Raw genomic sequence first — 22,552 nt, forward strand, 5'->3', positions numbered from 1 at the left:
AAAAGGCAGAATCAACTCAGACAGCAAAGGGGTGTGCTACCCGGCCCGGGTCGCCAGGACGCCCCGCCCAGGCCCGCCCTCTAGGCATCAGGGACTACATTTCCCAGAGGCCTCAGCGGCCCCGAGGGGCTGGCCAGTCCGCTCTCTGCTCACACTGCGCGGTGACTGGCTTCCTCGGAGGAGGGCGGGGCCTAATCCAGCCAATGGGTGAGGGGCTCGTTACGGCGGCGGAAGCAGTGGCGCTGGGTTGAGGGGTGGGGGGCAGAGTGCTAGCGCCTCGGCGGCGGCGGCAGGTCCCGGAGCCCGAGGACGTCGGCTCCACAGGCAGAGAGCGCACGGAAGCAAGCTCGAAGTGGCGCGGCGGCCACTTGGCGCAGCACTCAGGTAATGGCGGGACGGGCGCCCGGGAGCGAAGGGGAGGGGAGGAGACGAGGGGGCGGGGCGGCCGAGCCGGGCTGCAGCGTCCGTCCCGCTGCGCGTCCCCGGGGAAGGGCAGCGGTGCCTCGTCTCCTGCGGCGTAGACCTGTGCTCTTTCTCGAGCTGAGCACGGCAGTTGGCCCGGCGGCAAAGGCCCGGTGTCCTGCGGCAAGGAAAGGAGAGGCGTCGGGAGGGCTGGGCTGATCCGGGCGTGGGGGCGTGGCGGGCGTGGGCCTTGGCGGGGAAGCTGAGAGGCCGGGGGAGCGCGGGCGGGCGGGCAGCCCAAGGAGTTTGGCTCCTGGAGCAGTTTAAAGTGACTCTCCACATCCGGGCCCTGCGCCCGCCGCTTTCAGACCCCGACCGAGGCGGGGCCTCCTAGCTCCCCGCCCCTCTCGCCGGCAGCGCCTGTCTTCCTCTGCTATTGGCTCAGCCTCGAGGGCTTTGGGCTGCCCCGGCGAGGCTCGCGCCTGATTGGCTGGCAGTCGGCGGGAGGGTGGGGCGGGATCAGAGCTAGCAGACCGCGGTGGATTGGTCCGGGCGCTGGAGTGACGCGCCCGGCGTGGGGCCAATGGACAGGCGGGGGAGGTAGGGGCAGGTTAGGGGGAAGAGGACTGGAGCGGAGCGGTGGCCGGGTGGCCCGGGTGAGCGGGGCCAGAGGAGCTGGACAGCGGCGGGTCCGAGGCGCGCTGCGGCGCGAGCCCTCCCGGCGACCTCGGAACGCAGCGCCGCCACCGAGATGGGTCCTCCGCGGCCCTCTCAGCCTGGCGAGGTGGAATCGGGAGGGAGGGGAGGGCGGCGGGCGGCGGCTGCAGGTAAAGAGGCATACTGGTCCTGAGCTGCTCAGAATGCCTAACCCCCTCCCCGGAGAAGAAGTCTTAGAGACCCCATGTGTCTGGAGACCCGTGTTCTCCGACCTCAGCTGTGGGCTTCTGGGTGGGGGTAGGATTGCGGGCGTATCGAGGATATCGGCAGAGCTTGGCTCCTGAGGGGAAAGTGAGGGTCGATTTTAGGGAAGGTGGTGAAGGTCTCCGTTCCCTCTGGCTCGGTGGCGGTCTGTGAAAGGGCGGGATGAAATCCGTCACTGAAGGCCTGTGCAGAAAAACATGAGAATTCCTTTCGGATCAGGTCTTGATGTAAGGCTTCTGATCCTTTCTTAGGACAGGGCATCTGCCTCCGATTCCTCCTTTGACACATTGACGACAGTTTTGTACACCTTGGTGTGAGGCTTGGCTTTCAAAGGCACAAGCCGTTTGTCATGAAACTTTACAGAGAAATGTATGTATTGTGTTAATACATGTCATGTGGCTGTTGCACACGATGTAGTGTCGACTTTTTCGTGTGGCAATTTTTTTGGGGAGGGAGTCATAGTATCCCTCAGTATTACATAAACGATTTTACCATTAATTGACCATATGTGCATGGAAAACTTAAACAATTTAGACCATTTCTGCACTGTATATTGAACACAAGTATTATTTTCGATAAATGATGCTGCATTTGCTTTCCTAAAGGAAGATACAGGTACTAAAAATGGTTTAATTTCTCATTATTGGTTCTAATCTCAGAATCCAGTAATAACCATGTGACTGTGCACTGCAGGTGGAAATGAGTTCTCAACAGTTTCCTCGGTTAGGAACCCCTTCCACCGGGCTAAGCCAGGCTCCTTCACAGATAGCCACCAGTGGTTCTGCAGGCTTGATAAACCCAGCTGCAACAGGTGAGATGTGTGATATTTTTCTGCATTGCTTTCTGCTTTTAAAATAGTGCAGGTTTTCCAACTTAAAAATTAGCAAATTCTTGGTGGGGTTTTAGTAAATACTAGGTTATTGAATTTGAAGAAGGGATATATATTACAATTCTAATGTAAATAAAGCTTTTTTTCCGTCCTGTTTTAATCACTTGATTCACATGTGCCAGAGTATAGGTGAAACTTAAAGCATGCTTATAAGATACATTTTTTAAGTGTATTAATGTGTTGTTATTTAACGAAGGCCCAGAAGTATAATAATAGTGCCATGAGGGTGGGCAGAGGCATAGGAACTTATAGGAACTTGCCTTTTAGGAACTTACTGTTTGTTTAGGAAAAGAGATTTTTCTAAAATGTGTATGTGCACATATATGCAGTTTGGTTTTTAACTGAATGCTATAGATCAGTGAGTGGCCTCAGTTGGTAATGATTCAGCTGGCCAGGGAGTGTTTGGCAATGTCTGGATACAGTTTTAGTTGTCACAGATAGGGGGTGCTATTGGTATCTGATATTTATTTAGAGTCCAGGGATGATGCTGGATATCCTATATTATGCAGGACAGACCAGACCTCCCCCACCCCCAACAAAGTATTCAGTCTAATCAGCAGTGCTGAAGTTGAGTTACTCCTTCAAATAATCTGTATGTTATACATATCAAGTAAAAAGTATTATTACTTCTGTATTGGCAAAGTGAAATAAAGTACTCCTTCTTCTATTCCTTTCTTTACTGCCTGATTTCTGTGTTCCTTATCATGGTAGTCCTCCTACTTAACAGTAGCTGCTGACATTTTCTGAGCAAGCGATAAGTTCCCAATTTTCTTGACCTTGGGACTTTACATAGTCTGGTTTTTGTGCTTTTTGTTTGTTGTGTTTTGTGGGGTTTTTTGGCTACAGTCTTTCTTCTTCCTCTCCACACTTACTTATCTGGATAGTCTTTGTTCTTTCTTGAGGTTTCATCTCAGATGTCACTTTTCTTTGGGAAGTCTTTACTGACTCCCATCATGCATAGCAGTTCAGGGTAGGACCTCCTCCTAGAAAGAAAGCCAGGACTTATCTGTCCATATTCCTTTGCATGTGCTATTCTTGCTACAGTGTAGACATCAACAAATTCTTACAGAGCGGCCTCAAGTTCTTTTCTCTTTAACAAATATTTTTGACAGTGTTTTCTCTGGTATAAATTGACAGCGGAATTTTTTTTTTTTTTTTGCCGAGCTGTGTGGCTTGCACGATCTTAGTTCCCAACCAGCAATTTAACCTGGGTCATGGCAGTGAATACACTAAGTCCTAACCACTGGACTGCCAGGGAATTCCCACACCAGAATAATTTAAAGGAGCATAGCTGAAGAGAATATTTTTGAACATCGATTTGTAAGAATTATACTGCTCATTAAGAAGGGTATCAGTTAGCAATAGTTGCCCTCAGATTTTGTTGAGAGGGAAATCATTGACGTAGGCCAAAAATTTCTGTAATTTTACTTCCGAAATGTGTCTCTTTTTTCCTTCAATTGGTCTAAGAAAGAAGACAAAAGTTTTCCTTACGTGGTTAGATGTCTTTCTGTATTTCATGTTGCATCTATTGAAAGAAGTAATTTGGGATCCTAAGCATGTCAGGATTTAAGTACATGTTCACAGTTCAAAAGTATAGATTACAATCAATTGTCTTAACTACTGCTTGAAGATTTTTTTTTCTTTCTGATGAAAACAAACAACTCCAAATGCCTGGAAGGAAACAATAAGTAGTTTCAAAAGAGCTTAATGGAAAATGATCAGTGTTTAACACTTAATATAAGTGTTAAAAATCAAAGTCTTCCTGGACAAATAGGTTTGGGAGAAAGTTATGAAATTGTCCGTTTTCTTTAAAATTTTACTTAGAGGAAAATCTGTTTGGGTAGTCAGGAAGGTTAAAAAATCAATTGAAAATGGAAAGACACAAGTGAAGTGGTCTTTATTTACAATCATCATATATACAGAAAATACTAAAGAATGTTTTAAAAAGCTGTTAGAACTAATAAGTGAAATTAATAAAGTTGCAAGATAAAGGTTCAGTATACAGAAATCAGTTATATTTTTAAATACTAGTAATGAACAGTGAAATTTTTAAAATGTCATTTACAGTGGCATTAAAAAAACCTAAAAAATACTTAGGAATAAATTAACAAAATATGTGTATGACCTGGGGTTGGAAAACTATGTAAAACATTGCTGAGAGGAATTAATGATCTAGGTAAATGAAAAGATCTGTCATGTTTATAGATTGGAAAACTCAGTATTTTCCTTTACCCAGAGGGACCTATAGATTTATATAAATCCTAATCAAATTCACTTCAGGTACTTTTCTAAAAACTGACAGCTGAATCTAAAATTTGTGTAGAAACCAAAGGACCTAGAATAGCCAAAGCAATTTGTACAAAAAAGAGGAAAGTTGCCTTTTATCTGCTGCCTTACTTCAAGACTTGGTATAAAGCTGTACTAATGAAGACATTGTTAAATTGGCATAAATCACTGGATCATTGGAACTAACTAGAGGATCCAGAAATAAACCACAATGGTTTATTAACCACATAATGGTTAATTGATTTTTGATAAAACTACATAGAGAGTTCAATAGGGTATTGACAAAATAGTATTAGAACACTAGAATATTCATATGAGAAAAAATGAACCTTGCCCTCTATGTCCACCATGCATATAAATTAACTCAATGTGTAATTGTGAACCTAAATATAAAACTTAAAATTTGTAAAAGAAAACATAGAAGAAACTACTTGTTACTTTGGAGTAAGTAAAAATTGCTTAGGGCACAAAAAATGCTGATTATAAAGGAGACAACTAATACGTTGTACTAAAATGACTGCTCTGCAAAAGACATCATTAAGTAAAATAAAAAGGCAAGCCAGCAAATGAGAGGGGACATTTGTGATAGATGCATCAACAGAGGACTTACATCCCGAATATGTTAAAACTCACAACACATAAGCAAAAAGACAAACAGCTGGTTTGGTTTTTTTTAATGGGCAAAATATTTGAATAGACCCTTAATCAAAGATGCTGTATAAAAGCCAGGTAAACACATTAAGAAAATTAAACTGTATTAATCCCAGGGCAGTGCAAATTAAAAACAATAGAAAGAAACTACTGTACACCCACTAGAATGACTAAAAAAGACTGATGATACCAAGTTTTGACATGTTTGTGGAGCAAGTAGAACCCATACATTAGTGGGAATGCAAAATAATCTAGCCACTTTGGAAAACAATTTGATACAGTGTCTTAAAAAATTAAACAAGAGCTTACCATACAACCCAGCAATCTCATTCGTAGGTATTTACCCAAGATAAATGAAAATGTGTGTCACACATACAATGACTTCCTCAGTGGTTCATAGAAACCTTATTCATGATAGCCAAACACTGGAAAGAACCCAGATTTTATCAACTGGTGACTGGATGCGCAAAGTTTGGTTTAATCCATACAGTAGAATTATACTCAATAATAAAAAGAAGCAAACTAGCATTACGTGTAATAAAATGGAGGAGCGTCAGAAGCATTTTATTGAGAGAAAGAAGCCAGACCGAAAAAGATCACTTATTGTATTGTGAAATTCCAGAAAAGACCGAACAATAGTGATAGAATGCAGATCAGTGGTTTCTAAGGAATAGGGCTGGGAGGGGAGGGAATTGACTGCAAAGGGTCATGAAGGAATTTGTTAAAGTAATAGACAATGTTCTATGTCGTGATTGTGTTGTGATTACAATACTTAATATGTTTATGTACATTTAATTTTATAGAACAAAACAGTAAATTTTAGAGATATGAACATATATTTATTTCTCTTTGTGAAATATGACCTGTGATCATATAAAAAGAGCTTCAACATTACTAGTCACCATGGAAATGTTAATTAAAACCACAATAAGATACCCAATACACACCCACTAGAAGGTCTGCATATCAAGATTGGTGAGGAGGAGGAGCAACTGGACCACTAGTACGCTGCTGGTGGAAACATAAGATGAGTCAACCACTTTGGAAAGTAATTTGACAGTTTCATATAAAGTTTACTATTTGACCTAACCAACCTGCCAATTTGTTGGTGAATGCGTGCTAAATCACTTCAGTTGTGTCTGACTCTTTGTGACCCTATGGACTGTAGTCTGCCAGGCTCCTCTGCCCATAGGATTTCCCAGGCATGAATACTAGGGTGAGTTGTCATGCCTTTCTCCAGGGGATCTTCCGACCCAGGGATCAAACCCTTGTCTCTTACATCTCCTCCATTGGCAGCTGGGTTCTTTACCGCTAGTGCTACCAGATGTTGGTGAGAATGTTAAAAAAAAAATTGAATTCTCTTAGAATAGCTGTTTTATTGTATGCAAATTATACCTCAATAAAGTGATTTTAAAAATCAAAATTTTTAAAAATTTGAATGAGCTAGGAGAAAAATCAATATATAACAAAATATAAGACATACTTTCGCCTTTTCTCTGAGCACATTTTTCCAAGAAAAAAATTTCTAATTTTTTCGATGTTCGATGAGCAGGTCATCAAACAAGGACTCAGAGTGCATGTGGTTATTTATTTCATAGTCGTGATAATAGCAGAAATTTGGAAATAACTTAAAAGCTCATCTGTGATATAATAGTTTAAAAAAGTATAGTACAACTATGCAGTGGATTTCCATTTAGCCCTTTTAAAATGATACAGTATATATCTATTACTCAGTGATTTCTCTCCGGTATATATATGTATTTAATAGAAATGATAATGAATGTTCACCAAAAGATGTACATGAATATTCCTAGCACTCCTATTCATAAATAGTGAAAGAAGTGAAACTTAACTGCTTGCTGGCAGTAAGATGGATAATTTGTGATTTATTCAAGAATTGGCATACTGTACTGAGGATGAAAGGTCTGCAGCTGCATGGAGTAACATGGATGAAGCCTCATTCCTGTAAGTGAGAGAGGCAGGACGCAGCCTGGTGCATTTGGCATAAGTGTGTTCATGTAGAGCTCAGAACTGAGATAGCAGTACCCTGCAGTGTTAGAAGTTAGCATAGTGAGTATCATTGGGAGGAGCAGTGCCTGGATTCAGGCTGAACGGAGGGTTTCTGGGGAACCAGTAGTATTCTGCGGCTTGATCTAGGTGCTGGTAACTCAAGTGTATTCAGTTTGTGAAAGTTCACTAAGCTATAAAATTAATGTTTGTGCACTTGTTTTATGAAGGTTATAGTTAAATGAGGACTTCCTCGGCAGCCCAGTGCCTAAGATCTGTTTTCCACTACAGGGTTCACGGGTTCAGTCGCTGCTTAGGGAACTAATATCCCACATGCCGTGCGGCACACCAAAAATAAATAAAAACCTACCTAAAATTAAAGAGCCGAGAAGTGTCTGAGGTTTTACCAAAATAGTAACTTGGTGCTTTTGGGGGAGACTTTGGGAGCAGTTTTACTATCTGTATAGTTTTCCAAATAATTAAAAAAAATTTTTTAAGTGTAATCTTTATATTCAGAAAAATAGCATCATTTTAGGAAAATGACAGTGCAAACTAATATTTTCACAGTCTCTCTTCTTTCATTTACATTAGTTCCTTTATTTTTTTTTAACTTTTAAATACGTTACAAGCTCTCATGGTCCAAAATTCCAAAAGAAAAAGAGTATACACTAAAAAGTATCTCTTCTCCCTGTCCCCTACTCACCACTTTCTTTCCCTTCAGGCAACCAAGGTGATTTGGAGATACGTTATCACTGTTGTCAAATAGAAATGTGTTTATGTTTGTGTGTATTTTATTTTTTCTCTGTGCTCTACCTGGCTATTTGCATATATCTTTTTCATAATAGATATTATACATTTTTTCCATGAGAGTACCTAAAACATTTTCCTGCTTTGTTCTTACATTTGCATGCTAGTCTAGTGTGTGAGGATGCGATAATTTATATAACCAGACCACTGTTGATGGACTTGTAGGTTTTTTCAATTCCTTTCCTGGTATAAAAATGTTGAAACAAATAACTTGTACCTAACTCATTTTATACATATGCTCTGTATCTATAAGATACGTCCCTACAAGTGGAATTGTTGAATCTCAAAGAGTACGTGCATTGTAGTAACAATAGAGCTTTACTTGTTCACTCTGTAGGGATATGGACTGAGAAATTTGTTTTGAAATATTGTATGTTCTTAGACTTAAGAAGTAATCTTTTTAATATAAAGTTTTTATAACTTTTTAAATAAATGTGTTAAATGAAACTGTCTTAGGTCTCATATCACAGTTTCAGCTACGTGAGCTCACTGTTTTTCCTTCGTGTCTTCGCTAGTCAATGATGAGTCTAGTCGAGACGCTGAAGCCGCTGCCCGGGAGCACGTGGGCCCCAGCAGCTCCCTGCAGCCCCGTGAAGAGAAGCAGGAGCCTGTTGTGGTAAGGCCCTACCCGCAGGTGCAGATGTTGTCTACGCACCACGCTGTCGCCTCGGGCACGCCCGTCACAGTGGCAGCCCCACCAGCACATCTGACGCCAGCAGTGCCGCTGTCATTTTCGGAGGGACTGATGAAGGTAATGGAGGGGCTTAAAGTGTCACACTGAACCGCAGTAAAGACTGGCTAGTATTTCTGACAGTGCTCACAAAGTCAGGCTAGATCCTGGGATCGTAGCTTTCTCCTGTTGACCCATCAGTCCAGCTCCTGTCTGTAACTCAGAGTTTCGCTCTTCTGCAGTACCTAGTCCTGTGCCGCTGGGCAGTTGGCATCACAGGATCTTTTCCAGTATCCATATTGACATAGATTTTATTCAAAAGTTGGGGGCGTACTAGTGTAGCTTTTATCTTGGAGTGGCATTCTTCTCCAAGATTTTATTTGCTAATTTGGGGATACCTGAGAACATCGCCTTGTGTGTATTACCTTGTGGATATGTTTTAGTTACTGGGAGTTTTGTTTACTTCCACCCAGACTTGGGGAGGCAGCACAGTATAGAAGAATGCGGGCTGTGAGCCATACAGATCTGGGCTTTATTCCTGTTTCTCGTTTTTACTGTCTGTGTGGCTTTGAGCAAGGAACTTAGCCTTGCTTTGTATGTTTGCACATCTGTAAAATGGAAATGGTAGTACTTCCATGGAAAGGCTGTGATGCTAAGAGATAAAATATACAAGGCTTCTGGCATCTTTCCTGGCATTCTCCAGGTTTGATTTGTGTACGTATATAGAATGCAATGCATCACTAGTAAAAAGCTATTGATATGTTTCGTGTGGTTTTCTGTTTGCAGCCGCCCCCGAAGCCCACCATGCCTAGCCGTCCCATTGCTCCTGCTCCACCTTCTACCTTGTCACTCCCCCCCAAGGTTCCAGGGCAGGTTACCGTTACCATGGAGAGTAGCATCCCTCAAGCTTCAGCCATTCCTGTGGCAACAATCAGTGGACAACAGGTTTTTTTCCTCTTAATTTGCTGATTTTCAAACTGAGATGCCAAACTGTTGATCACTATTTATTGAATGCCAGCAGTACGTTAGGCACTGGACTAAACTAAAAAATTAACTAGTCACAGTATCTGCAAGGGGTCAAGAGTAGAGTTGACAGAGAGGGATGGCATAGGGAGTAAGACCAACACACATAGTGGTCTTGTCATTTAGCCCATATGTATTGAGGATCTGCTGTGTGCGAGGCTCCACCCACAGTGTGAGAAACAAACCTAGATAAGACAGCCCATGACTTTGAGCTCAGAATCCAGTTGTGCTTGGTTTACAGGTACAGAACTCTAGTGGGTTAAGAGCAGCCTCACAGTAGGAGTGCTTCTCTAGGTTATTCTCTGGGCAGAGTAATGTGTATCTTTTGGGCAACTGGCAGGTTCCCTCGGCAGCCTACCAGTCATGAACATTTATTTTAAAGTCTCATATTTAGCTTCATTATTTTAATTGCAATCCTCCTCCATAATATGTGTTTTATTTCTTTAAATATTTTAAATTACTTACCAGTGAAAACTGAATCTCAGAACTTCTCCTTAAAGTTTACAAGAAAAAAATTTGTGTTCCAAAAAGATGCACTATGGTTTTTTCATTTTGTCATACTGCTGAATACTCCCAGAAGTGTTGAAACGTCCACCTGAGAAGCACTGGCGTCAGGGTTGGGCAAGTGTGAGGAAGGGACACTGGGGGGTGAGCTGAAGAAGTCGCAGGGGGATGCCCATTGGATATTGACTAAATTTACTTGGAAATCCTGGCCGGCATAAAGAATGTGTGAATGTAGTGGCATGCAAAGGAAATAGTGAGAGTAAGAAGAAGTGAGTTGTTGGCCAAGATAAGAAAACAAGGGTGAGAGACTACTGCTGAAAATGTGGGTGTCTGCAGGGATTTAGTCACATGTGTCATCAGTGACAGGGATGTAGCAGTAGCTCGACCCAAGGCAGCTGATGGGTCCTTCCTGTCACCACATGCCTGCTGGCACAGGTCATCGTGCAGTATGCTGTATAAAGAAAGCGAAATGTCCTGCCCCTTGGGGTGCTCACCATCTATAAGGAACAGCCCAGCCCACATTGAGAGGCAACTGGCTTCCTAGAAGCAGTGCCTAAGCACTTATGGCTAAAACCAGACACTTGGAAATAACATTCCATCCTGTTTTTTGAAGGGACATCCCAGTAACCTGCATCACATCATGACCACAAATGTACAGATGTCTATCATCCGCAGCAATGCTCCTGGGCCCCCTCTTCACATTGGAGCTTCTCATTTACCTCGAGGTAAGGCTGCATGTTTTGTTCAAACTCTTGAAATGCAATGACAGGTATACATTTGGTAAAAGATACAGTAACACAAAGCATATCCAGAATGAGCTTTTTGAAGCTGCAGGACAGGAAAAATAAACTTAGATAAATGCACATTTTTAGATGGCCTAATAGTTGCATTGGAGGAGGAAATGACAACCCACTCCAGTATTCTTGCCTGGAAAATCCCATGGACAGAGGAGCCTGGAAGGCTACAGTCCATGGGGTCGCAAAGAGTCGGATATGACTGAGCGACTTCACTTCACTAATAGTTGCTTATTATAGTTGTAATAACAAGTATGTGTCTGTATGTAAACTTAAAGCAATTCAGATTTTTAGTATGATCTAAAAATTGTCCTTTAGTAATGAGGAGCTCCTAAAAGCTATGGTAATCTAAACATGGTCTTCATTTTTAATAAATAACTCACAAATGTTAATACTGGCATTTTTGAAGTTTACTGGAAATGGTTACTCAGATCTCTTTGTTCATATGGCAATAAGCTGAATTTGTTCTTAAAATTATATCCTAATAGTTTGTACAGTATCAAGTTTAGTGAGAGTTTTCAACTACTTGGTCAGAAATTGTCACCTCCTGTGAGAGAGGATAAAATTATTTTGGCAAAAGTCTGGTATTAGATTCTCTCTCTTAACATACCTTAGTGGTTCTCAGAATGAGGTTCAGATACTGCAGGGGAGTCTGGTGAGGTCGAACCTGATACCTGTGCCCTTTTCTCGGTGCTGACGTGGGCACTGATGGTGCAAAGGCAGAGGTGGTGCAGGTGAGTGCAACTGTCTGGTGGTTTAACTGCTGAAGCCTTGGCCTGAATCAAGGTAACAGCACTATCTTGTGCTTCACTGCTGTGTACTTGTGGTTACAAACAAAAAGCCAGTTTCATTAAAGAACATCCTTGAAGAAGCAATACAGATTATTAATGTCAGTCTCAGCCCTTGAGTGTATGTTTTCTTAGTTTCCTATGTGATGAAATGGGAAATACACATAAAACACTCAAGCTAAATACTGACATACTGAGCTTATAGGGAATATAATTGCAGCTGTTTAAATTGTGAGCCCAGAAGCCACACTAATGAAAACATGCTCTTTCTCCAGGTGCAGCTGCTGCTGCAGTGATGTCCAGTTCTAAAGTGACCACGGTCCTGAGACCCACCTCGCAGCTGCCGAACGCCGCTGCGGCTCAGCCGGCAGTGCAGCACATCATCCACCAGCCCATCCAGGCACGGCGGGGCCGCGGGCGGGCAGCCAGCAAGTGCTAGGGGCCTGCTCCGGGCTGTTCGCTCTGCTGGGCACTGCCTGAGTTCTTAAACCTTGAGGGACTTTCAGTCTAGTTGCCAGGATGTGGAGAGGGCTGAATTATATACAGTGTCATGTGGTCTGCTGTGAGTATTTAGGAGAGAGGTGGGGAGGCCAGGCCTTTTGTTGGGATGAGTGTGGCAGGGGGGATTCAGAGAAGTGAAGACGGAGTGAAGGGAGCAGCGTTCTGAGCAAGGCAAGAAAGCTGGCGGTTGGTTGTACAGTGTGGAGTAAACACTAGTTAGAACCAAGTAATTCTAGTTTGGAAAGGGATATGTGAACCTGTAAATATTTTGAGCACCTATTTATGCACGTATGTATGTGTTTTGAAGAAGACGGTCTATGCTTTTCCACTTTTTTCAAGGAAATCTGTGGCCTCAGTACTACTGAAGTATAACATATTACTGTGTGGTACCATGCCTCTAAATTTGAGACTCTAAGACAGAGTGTAAACTTGGTTTTTTACACGGTAGAGAGCTACTGCATTTTTTAAATACAGTGGTATATGATCAAAGAAATATCTCTGAAAATCTAACCTGACTGAACTATATACAGAACATGGAAGTTTAGTGCCTTTAGGGGCAAGGCTGGTAGCATGTGTGAAACAGCTTTAAGATAATACGGGAAAGGGCTGATTAAAAGGCTGGGTAAGCTATACCTAGCCTAGAGCTTTCACATTAAAACAAAAAGATCTTGCTGGCTAATGAAACACATTTGGAGACTAGATTAGGGCCCCAGAAGATAACATTAGGAAGGATTGGAGAAAGCAGAGAACCAAGGTCAGGAGCTCGCTCGTGAGGAAGACGGTACAGCAGACCTAGTGTGAGACGGCAGACTAGAAGCAGCGCGGTGGGCACAGGTCTGCAGGTGAGGACGGAGCGAGAATGGCAGAGCGTGCGGTTACCTGCGTGTGTCAGGATCGGGAAAGAGGGACTGCTCTAGAGCCGAGATGATGGAGGAACTGACAGCAGACAAACCAGGGCAGCCCGGTGTGGAATTAGTTTGCAGGTGAAGATCTGACACACGGACGTAGGAGTAAGGGAAGTATATCCACACGAAAGCGTCTGGGACCCTGCATCTTCCTCGGGTAAAGAATGCTGTTTCCAGGTATTCGCTTTTTTTAGCATGAGAGCCAGCAGTTCCATCCAGTTCTGTGAAGGATTGTATAGTCACGAAAAGTGTCTGCTCTCAGACCAGCAACAGATCTGTGGTAACTAGAGCTGAAAGGTTAGCTTCCAGTTTGTGCTAATAGTAGGACAGAATTTTGAATCTGGTCATATTTGAAAAGGAGGGACTTGTGTACTGTCCAGTCAGAATTGGGGTTTTTTGGACAATTCTGACTCTTCGCTTTCTAACAGCCTATCTAAAAAGAGTTCCTTAATGAGAATGGTTAGAGTTTACTTTCATTTGGATATAAACATACTTATTTAGAGGCCCAGGTTTCACATTATACTTGTAGTGTCTGGCATACTTTATTTCGCCTTTTAAGTGAAGTATTTTTTTTCTCTTCTCTTGGTAGTCTCGCCCACCTGTGACCACCTCTAATACCATCCCTCCGGCGGTGGTAGCAACCGTGTCAGCCACCAGAGCGCAGTCTCCAGTCATTACTACGACAGCAGCCCATGCCACTGATTCCACACTTAGGTATATTTGGGGATCTGAAGATCAGCCATCTTGTCATCTTCCCGTCTTATCTCCTCTTTTCCTTCTTTCATTCCTTCATTCGACTCAGTATTTATTGAGTGCTTTTTTTTAATGAACCATGTAGTGTTCTACATACTGAGGTTAAAGCCATGAACAAATAAAAAGAGATTCCTGCCCTCATAGAGCTTCTCTTTCTGAAACTATAACTGGAGACATGCAATTGAAAAATACATGTTTTTTTAGGTGGCAGAGAGTGCTTTGGGGAAAAATTAGGTAAGGCAAATGGGATTTGGAGTGACAGGTAGGCAGTGCAGGGGGCTTACTATTTCATATAAGGTAATCAGGGAGGGCTTTGTTGATAAGGATACATTTGAACAGAAAATGGAAAGATATGGTAAATGAGCCCTCTGGATGTCTGGGATGAGAGTGTTCTAGGCAGTGGGAACAGTAAAAGCAAAGGCCCTAAGACAGGAGTGTGTTTAAAGGGAAGCCTTAGCAGAGCCTGGAGGAAAGCATCACCGTAATCTGAATTAGCTGGATCAGCCTGGTTGCTGGAGAGAGCAGGCTGCGAGGAGGCCAAGTTAGAAACATTGTTTATAAGGGGATGGCAGGGATCCAGAGAGAGAAGCCTTGGAGGTGAGAAGGCATAGTGAGATTCTGAATAGAATTTTGCAGTCTGAGGAATTAACATGTGGGGTTATGGGAGAATGAGAACAGTCAGGATTATGCCAGCACTGATTGGCTTTGCAGCTGGGAGAGTGGAATTGCCTTAACTTGAGATGAGGAACAATGTGAGGAGTAGGTTTGGGACAGGAATTCCAGATTTTTATTTGGGGCATTTTAAGGTTGTGCTGACTTCTGAGCCCCCCAAGTGGAGATGTTGAGAAAGGCTAATATGTGAATCTGGGGTCCATGGAAGAGTTCTGGATGATAAAATTTGGGAAGAAAGCATGGATGAGGAAGAAGTTTTTGAGAGAGAAAATGGCTCCCAGTTGAGAGGTCTGTTGAGGGAGGCAGTGTTATCGAGGGAAAACCAAAATTCATTAGGGCAGGAAGATAGTGGATATATTCATAGAAGAGGTTGAGGATGTAGGGGATTTCGCTAAAGACTGATTGTGAGTCCAGAGGGTATAGCGGAAAGATTGAATGTTTGAAAAATGAAGATAGTACAATTGATTTACAAGCCATACAGGGAAAGAGTCTGGTCAGTGAGGGGTGGTTACCAGTGCTTTTTGTGAATGACTCAGTAGGAATAAAGACACGATGTTATTTGTCTTCACAGCCTTCACCATTAGTTTGCTTGGAGGGCCATGGGGGAAGGCAGTGGGGTGAATCTTCCCAGAGCGTGCAGAATTCTAGTGGTCTTTCTTGATTCTTGCCATTGCTTTTGTGGGTACCAGGGAAGGGGCTTTTGGCAGTGTAAACAAAAAGTGATTCGCTGAACAAAAGAAGGGGTAGTGGACGCATAGAGCAGAGCTGTGAAGAACTAGAGACCATCTGTAAGACTTGTCTATCGGTTGCAAACAGTCCGAGATGCCTTCTTGGTTTCTTCCTTGTTTGACCGAGTAAATGAAAAGCAGGCAAGGGAAAGAAAGCAGATTTTAGAGAGAAGGTTGAGTTTTGGGATACTGAGTTTATCTGTGAAATAATCAACTGGCTGTGGCAACAGGTTATTGAAGAGATGTCTTTGCCTGAGATACAGGATTTTGACGTCATTAACACGGGCTGTAGTTGAAGCTTTAGGTAACTGAGTCTATCCAGGGGGAATAAATATAATGAGAAGAGGGCCTGGAATATAACTCTGAAGAAGTAACACTTAAATGCAGAAAAGTGCCTAGGACTTAACTTTAACCACTAGCTCTGTCATTTACTAGTTGTGTCATTTACTAGTGACTTGTGTGTGAGTCACTTAGTCTTGTCTGACTCTTTGTGACCCCATGGACCGTAGCCCACCAGGCTCCTCTGTCCATGGGATTCTCCAGGCAAGAAACTGGAGTGGATTGCCATTTCCTTCTCCATGTGTAACCTTAGGCAAGTTTTAAAATTAATCTAATCCTTAGTCCCCTCTACAATAAAATGAAGACACTTTACTTTTTGGTACTAGACTATATTGTTTGACGTACAAAGAGATATAATTGCCCACCATAAAACAGACTATGTGTTATTCATGTTAACTTTATAGTACCTTTTAAAAATTAATACATTCAGATGGTGTGATGAAATTCACAGGGTATAAATGTGTATACAATAAAAACTAGGGTTAGATTTTTTTCTTTAAACTATGTTGAATTATCTTTTTCAGTGTATTGTGTTTTTACTTAAAAAATGGATGTTGAACTTTGTCAAATGTATTTTCAGCATATAACACTATCTCTTCACTCATAAAACAAATATTTGTTGTGTACCCCCTCTGTATTCTAGGCATTAGAAATGCACTAGGGAGTTAAACAGACATAAACTGTAATAATCAAATGATTTTTTTCTGTTTAAATAATCCATAACTATGATAAATTTCTAATGTCTCAGTTCAGTCCCTCAGTCGTGTCCGACTCTGTGCGACCCCATGAACTGCAGAGCTCCAGGCCTCCCTATCCATCACCAGCTCCCGAAATTTATCCAAACTCCTGTCCATCGAGTCGGTGATGCCATCCAACCATCTCATCCTCTGTCGTCCCCTTCTCCTCCTGCCCCCAATCCCTCCCAGCATCAGGGTCTTTTCTAATGAGTCAATTCTTTGCATGAGATGGCCAAAGTATTGGAGTTTCAGCTTCAGCATCAGTCCGTCCAGTGAACACCCAAGACTGATCTCCTTTAGGATAGATTGGTTGGATCTCCTTGCAGTCCAAGGGACTCTCAAGAGTCTTCTCCAACACCACAGTTCAAAAGCATCAATTCTTCTGGGCTCAGCTTTCTTTATAGTCCAACTCTCACATCGATACATGACTACTGGAGAAACCATAGCCTTTGTTGGCAAACTAATGTCTCTGCTTTTTAATATGCTGTCTAGGTTGGTCATACTTTCCTTCCAAGGAGTAAGCATCTTTTAATTTCATGACTGCAGTCACCATCTGCAGTGATTTTGGAGCCCAAAAAAATAAAGTCTGACACTGTTTCCACTGTTTCCCCATCTATTTCCCATGAAGTGATGGGACCAGAGGCCATGATCTTAGTTTTCTGAATGTTGAGCTTTAAGCCAACTTTTTCTCTCTCCTCTTTCACTTTCATCAAGAGGCTTTTTAGTTCATCTTCACTTTCTGCCGTAAGGGTGGTATCATCTGCATATCTGAGGTTATTGATATTTCTCCCGGTAATCTTGATTCCAGCTTGTCTTCTTCCAGCCCAGTATTTCTCACGATGTACTCTGCATATAAGTTAAATAAGCAGCATGACAATATACAGCCTTGATGTACTCCTTTTCCTATTTGGAACCAGTCTGTTGTTCCATGTCCAGTTCTAACTGTTGCTTCCTGACCTGCATACAGATTTCTCAGGAGGCAGGTCAGGTGGCCTGGTATTCCCATCTTTTTCAGAATTTTTCACTGTTTATTGTGATCCACACAGTCAGAGGCTTTGGCATAGCCAATAAAGCAGAAATAGATGTTTTTCTGAAACTCTCTTGCTTTTTCAATTATCCAGCAGATGTTGGCAATTTGATCTCTGGTTCCTCTGCCTTTTGTAAAACCAATTCTAATGTCTAATTCCCTTTAAATTCTAGAGATGGATGGTGGACTTCCCTGGTGGTCCAGTGTTAAAAATTCATCTTGCCATGCAGGGGATGCACGTTTGAGCCCTGGGCAGGGAACTAGGATCCTACGTGCCTCAGAGCAGCTAAGCCTGTTCGCCACAACTATTGAGCCTGTGTGCCATAACTAGGCAATGAAAGATCCACATGACACAGTGAAGGTCCCAGGTGCCGCAGCTAAGACCCGGTGCAGCCAAATAAATATTTAAATTCTAGAGACAGAAAGTTTAAACAGACCGATTTCCATAGAAGAAAATAGAAAATTTCAAAGCACTACCTCACAGAAAATCACCTGGCCCAGATGATTTCATTGAATTCTACTGCACTCTAAAAGATCCAATAAACCAAAAATAATTAAATTAGTTCAAGAACTGGAAAAATAAAGGAAATTTCCAAAGAAATTTAAGTGGTATGTCTTCATCTGTTAAATAAATTCAGTCCTGTCTGCCAGTTCGTTGATCCTTTTTTTGTTGTTCTTCATCACTTACTTGAATAAAACTTATTCTCTTTCGGCAAGGGCTTATAGATGCAATATTTTGAATTTTCACATGCTCTAAATTGTTTCCCAGATATCCTTATACTTAAAAAATAGTTTGGCTGATAAGAACTTTTTTGGTTCCTGTGTTATTTTTTCTTTTAAGTTTTATTTATTTGTTTATTCATTTTGGCTGTACTGGGTCTTCATTGCTACACATGGACTTTCTCTAGTTGGGGCGAGCAGGGGCTACGCGCTAGTTGGGGTGCACAGGCTTCTCATTGCTGTGGGTTTTCTTGTTGCAGAACACAGGCTTTGGGGCGTGCAGGCTTCAGTAGTTACAGCTCCTGGGCTCTAGAGTGTGAGCTCAGTAGTTGTGGCATATGCAGTTGGTTGCTCTGCAGCATTTACAGTCTTCCCAAACCAGAGATGGAACCTGTTTCTCCTGCAATGGCAGGCAGATTCTTAACCACTGGACCACCAGGGAAGTCCTGGTTTCTGTATTTTTTCCCATGAGTATTTTCATGAGATATTTTCCATCTGCTTTCTAGAGCTAAGTAGTGTATAGCCTGATTTTTTTTTAATCTTGTTTGTCTTTGAATTTCACCATTACCATTACGTATCAGTTTGTTCTGGAACATGATGTGCCTTTTTAATCTGCATCATAACACTATATTTATGAAAGTTTTCATGAGTTGTATCTTTTTATATTTATTCAATTTTGTTCTATTTTTTGGGGTGGGGAGGAACATCCGATGATGTGCTTGTTGGATCTTTTTGCATGACTTCCTTGTCTAACCCTTTTAAACTATTTTTTTCCTCTCTTGATTCTGCTTACTTTTCTCATGATTTTTCTGTCCCTTACCAAACTTTCAGCATTGTGTCTCAAGTTCTACTACTAATTTTGCCTTCATCCTGAAACAGCGGAATGTTGTTTTCTGGTTCTCTCTCGAGTGCTGCCCTTTTGTCTTCTTTTGTTGTCTTGTCATCACTTCCAGTGAGCTCTTAGGTCTTTACTTTGCATTTTCATTTCATAGAAGCAGGTATGTCATTAAGTTTCTTAATTCATGGCACAATTTCCATCTGCTTGGTGAGAACATTTACAGTGGACATCCTCATTTCTGTACACCTTTTTTCTTGCACCATCTTTAAATAGATACTGTGCTAGTTCTTTTCTGAATCCTAATCTTTGAATGAACTTACTCTGGACCAACCAACTGTCTGTAGTTGGTTCTTATAGACTGAGCTCTATACTGGGTTAGAAGTTTTCCTGAAGACTCAGGATGCTGTTTTGAGGGGTTTTGACCATTACTTCTCTCTTGCCAATGAAAATGCACTGCTGAAAATGGCAGTTTCTCTCTTCCTGAGTTTCACCACACAGTTTCCCTGTGGATCTTATCTGTATCTGTGTAATTCCTAGTTCATGCCTTGCCTCTTGGATCTTGAAACTGGTCAGGGTCCAAGTTCTACTTTAATGTCATCTCCCACTGTTACAAACCATTTTGGTTTACTGGGTCAGAGTATGCTCCTCACTTTGAAGAAGTATACTGGATCTTATCTCTTAAATTCAATTTGTAAAGTTATTCACTAATATCCCACCAGGCCTGATTTTAAATCATTTTGAGAGAGGATTCCTATGGTGAAACCATTGCTTAGTTTGGATACATGAGATCCCAGTCACATCACCCTTACAGCTTAAATTTTCTTGTTTTCTTCCTCCTAATCTATATTCACATGGCTCCAAAAGCATAAAAAGGTGTCCAGCAAGGAGTCACCCCCTTGTCCCCCATCCGCTACACTCTTTGTAAAGTAACATGCTGATAGCTTTCGGGGCATCGTTCTAGTGTTTCACAACTGCAGTCGAACTCAAATGCAATTCTTAACTTATCCTTTTACCCCCAAAATTGTATAATTCATGGATTCCTAAGCTGCTCTCTTACTACAGCTTGCTGCATGTGAGTCTCATAATTCAGATATCCCTCTTTGGGTTGTTTTTTTTATATATATAACAAGATATATATTGAAAGTTTTCCATTTCAGTATGTGGAATTCCATTGTTCTTTTAGGAGCAATATGATGATCCATTGTATAACAGGATTTGAGGTTTGTTTCCTGTCCTGTACTATCATAAATAATATTACAGTGAATATTATACTTAGGTCATTATGCATGTGCACAAGAAATCTGTGGGATAAATTCCCAAAAGTGATCACAAGGTGAATGTGATTATAATTTTGATACCTGTGTCTTAATCTCCCTCCTTAGGGTTTGTACCAATTTACACTGCCTCCAGAATATTTAAAAGTTCCTGTTCCCTTACAGCTTAAACAACAGAGTACACTGTCAGTTTTGGGGATTTTTGCCAATCTGATAGGTGAACGATGCTTTATCAGTGTCTTTTAAATTACATTTCTCTTCCTCTGATTAAGACTTAGAGTCTTTGCTCTTTGTTAAAGGCCATTTTTGTTTTCTTTTTAGCAAACTGCCTATTCATATCCTTGGCCTCTTTTTTTATTGGACTGTTACTTTTCTCGTGAATTTCTAGGAGCTGTTAGTATGTTAAGATTACACTTTCATCTATGAGTCTTTTTATGATACTTTGCTTGTAGTGTGTTTTAGGAGGTTTGCTTATTTGTTTAGAGTTAAGTTTATTGATCTTTTATAACTTTTGGATTTTGAGTCCAAAAATCTCAAATTTTTGTTAGATTGTTAGAAAGCTCTCCCCCACTCCAAGGCTATAAAAAAATTCTATCTTTTTTTCATGTTTTGTTTTTTTCCATTAAACCTTTCATTATTTTCGTACTTATCCTGGTGTACTGTGTGAAGGTAGGGATTCAGTCTTATTTTTTTCAAGTGACTACATAGTCTTCTCAGCATCATTTATTAAATAGCCCATTCTCCCTCTCTGATTTGAATTCAGCTTCAGTTATGTTACCATTTTTGCAATTTCAGTAGTTTGCTGCCTTTTAAATTTGACATGCTGTCTGTGTTGATATCCCTTTCAATTATTAGGCATTCATAACTAACTTTATCTTGTGGTAAGGGATGATATAAAACTGGGGGAAGAAAGAAGTGCTTCAGGGATCAAGGTTAAACTTGTTAATCAGGGTTTTCTGTAATCTTCCCTCATAATAGAACCTTATCTTCACTTTGTTCACAGAGTGAAGTATGTTTATTATAATAATACTTGCTCGAGATTGTCAGAGAGTGCTGATTATTAATGTTGAAGATACTCAGATGACTAAGGATTAATTTATTTGGTTCATGGGCTTCCCAAGTGGTAGAGAACCCACCTGCCAGTGCAGGAGACATAAAAGGTGTGGGTTTGATCCCTGGGTGGGGAAGATCCCCTGGAGGGAGGGCATGGCAGCTGACTGCAGTATTCTAGCCTGGAGAACCCCATGGACAGAGGAGCCTGGTGGGCTACAGTCTCTAGCGTCGCAAAAAGTCGGACACGACTGAAGCAACTTAGAACGCACACATCTTGATACCTTTCCAGATGAAAGGTTATGGCAGTTTGAGGAGAGAAAATCGACGGTCAGTTAAGTTTATTGGTTTACCTGTGGACTTCATAGACATGTGACAAAGTAAAACTCTTAACTCTGATCTAGCACAAGACTGCCTGCTTTGTGTCTGGAGAAAAGTCATAGATTGTCATGTCTTTTCTGTCTTCCCAGTCGGCCAACTCTGTCTCTCCAGCATCCACCGTCTGCAGCAATTAGTATTCAGCGTCCTGCCCAGTCACGGGATGTGACAACAAGAATCACACTGCCATCCCACCCTGCGCTGGGGACACAAAAACAGCAGCTGCACACCATGGCGCAGGTAAAACCAGGGGCCAAGAGCCGTCTGTATACTCTGGGCCAAAACCAGATTGTGCAGGTCTGGCTTAAAGCCTGGCAGTACTGAAGGGAACGGTTGCTTTTAAAGGGGGTTGAGTGGGAGAAGTTCTTGCTTATAGTTGTGTTGTGGGCTGTTCCCCACACAGAAAACGATCTTCAGTACTGGCACACCAGTGGCTGCAGCAACCGTAGCTCCTATTTTGGCAACCAACACCATTCCTTCTGCAACCACGGCTGGTAAGTCAGCAACCCTGCTCTTTCTGCCAGGTAAGGAGGAGGCCTAAGGTGTGGGTTCCATTTTTACTTCTCAGTTTCAGGCAGAGAATGAGAATTAGGCTAAAAAAATTCTCTTAACTTTTCCCAAAATCTTGGGATTTTGAGAGTGTGTAATGTATCCAGAGAGGCCATTGTTTAAGAAATTCCCTTTCTACCTTTGCGCAGTGGCAGTATCGTAGCCAGTGAGGTTTATCCGAGGTGCGATTATTGCTAAGAAATTCCCTTTCTCTCTTGTTCCAGGATCGGTGTCACACACACAAGCTCCCACAAGTACAATTGTTACCATGACAATGCCTTCACACTCGTCCCATGCTACTGCCGTGACCACCTCAAACATACCAGTTGGTAAGTGTCA

General features: G+C 41.9%; 1 protein-coding gene and 1 pseudogene across 12 annotated transcripts in view; both read left to right on the forward strand.

The window, feature by feature from the left end:
* The first annotated feature begins 248 nt into the window (after window positions 1-248).
* Window positions 249-22,552, forward strand: part of SAP130 (Sin3A associated protein 130) — a 74,024-nt gene continuing 51,720 nt past the window's right edge. For 5 of the 12 annotated variants that reach the window (XM_043487787.1, XM_043487793.1, XM_043487794.1 and 2 more), the window contains exons 1-10: window positions 249-384; window positions 2,017-2,134; window positions 8,479-8,714; window positions 9,420-9,578; window positions 10,774-10,885; window positions 12,018-12,142; window positions 13,738-13,862; window positions 21,757-21,904; window positions 22,068-22,158; window positions 22,438-22,542. In XM_043487787.1, the coding sequence (XP_043343722.1) occupies window positions 2,023-2,134; window positions 8,479-8,714; window positions 9,420-9,578; window positions 10,774-10,885; window positions 12,018-12,142; window positions 13,738-13,862; window positions 21,757-21,904; window positions 22,068-22,158; window positions 22,438-22,542 (1,213 nt within the window). In that variant the 5' untranslated portion in view covers window positions 249-384; window positions 2,017-2,022. Of the gene's footprint in view, window positions 385-482; window positions 591-1,010; window positions 1,230-2,016; window positions 2,135-8,478; window positions 8,715-9,419; window positions 9,579-10,773; window positions 10,886-12,017; window positions 12,143-13,737; window positions 13,863-21,756; window positions 21,905-22,067; window positions 22,159-22,437; window positions 22,543-22,552 lie in introns of those variants that run through there. The other 7 variants (XM_043487789.1, XM_043487795.1, XM_043487790.1 and 4 more) reach the window with 5 other exon arrangements.
* LOC122454106 lies at window positions 22,351-22,551 on the forward strand (annotated as a pseudogene).

This window comes from Cervus canadensis, chromosome 15 (genome assembly GCF_019320065.1).
Source record: "Cervus canadensis isolate Bull #8, Minnesota chromosome 15, ASM1932006v1, whole genome shotgun sequence".
Lineage (NCBI taxonomy): Eukaryota > Metazoa > Chordata > Mammalia > Artiodactyla > Cervidae > Cervus > Cervus canadensis.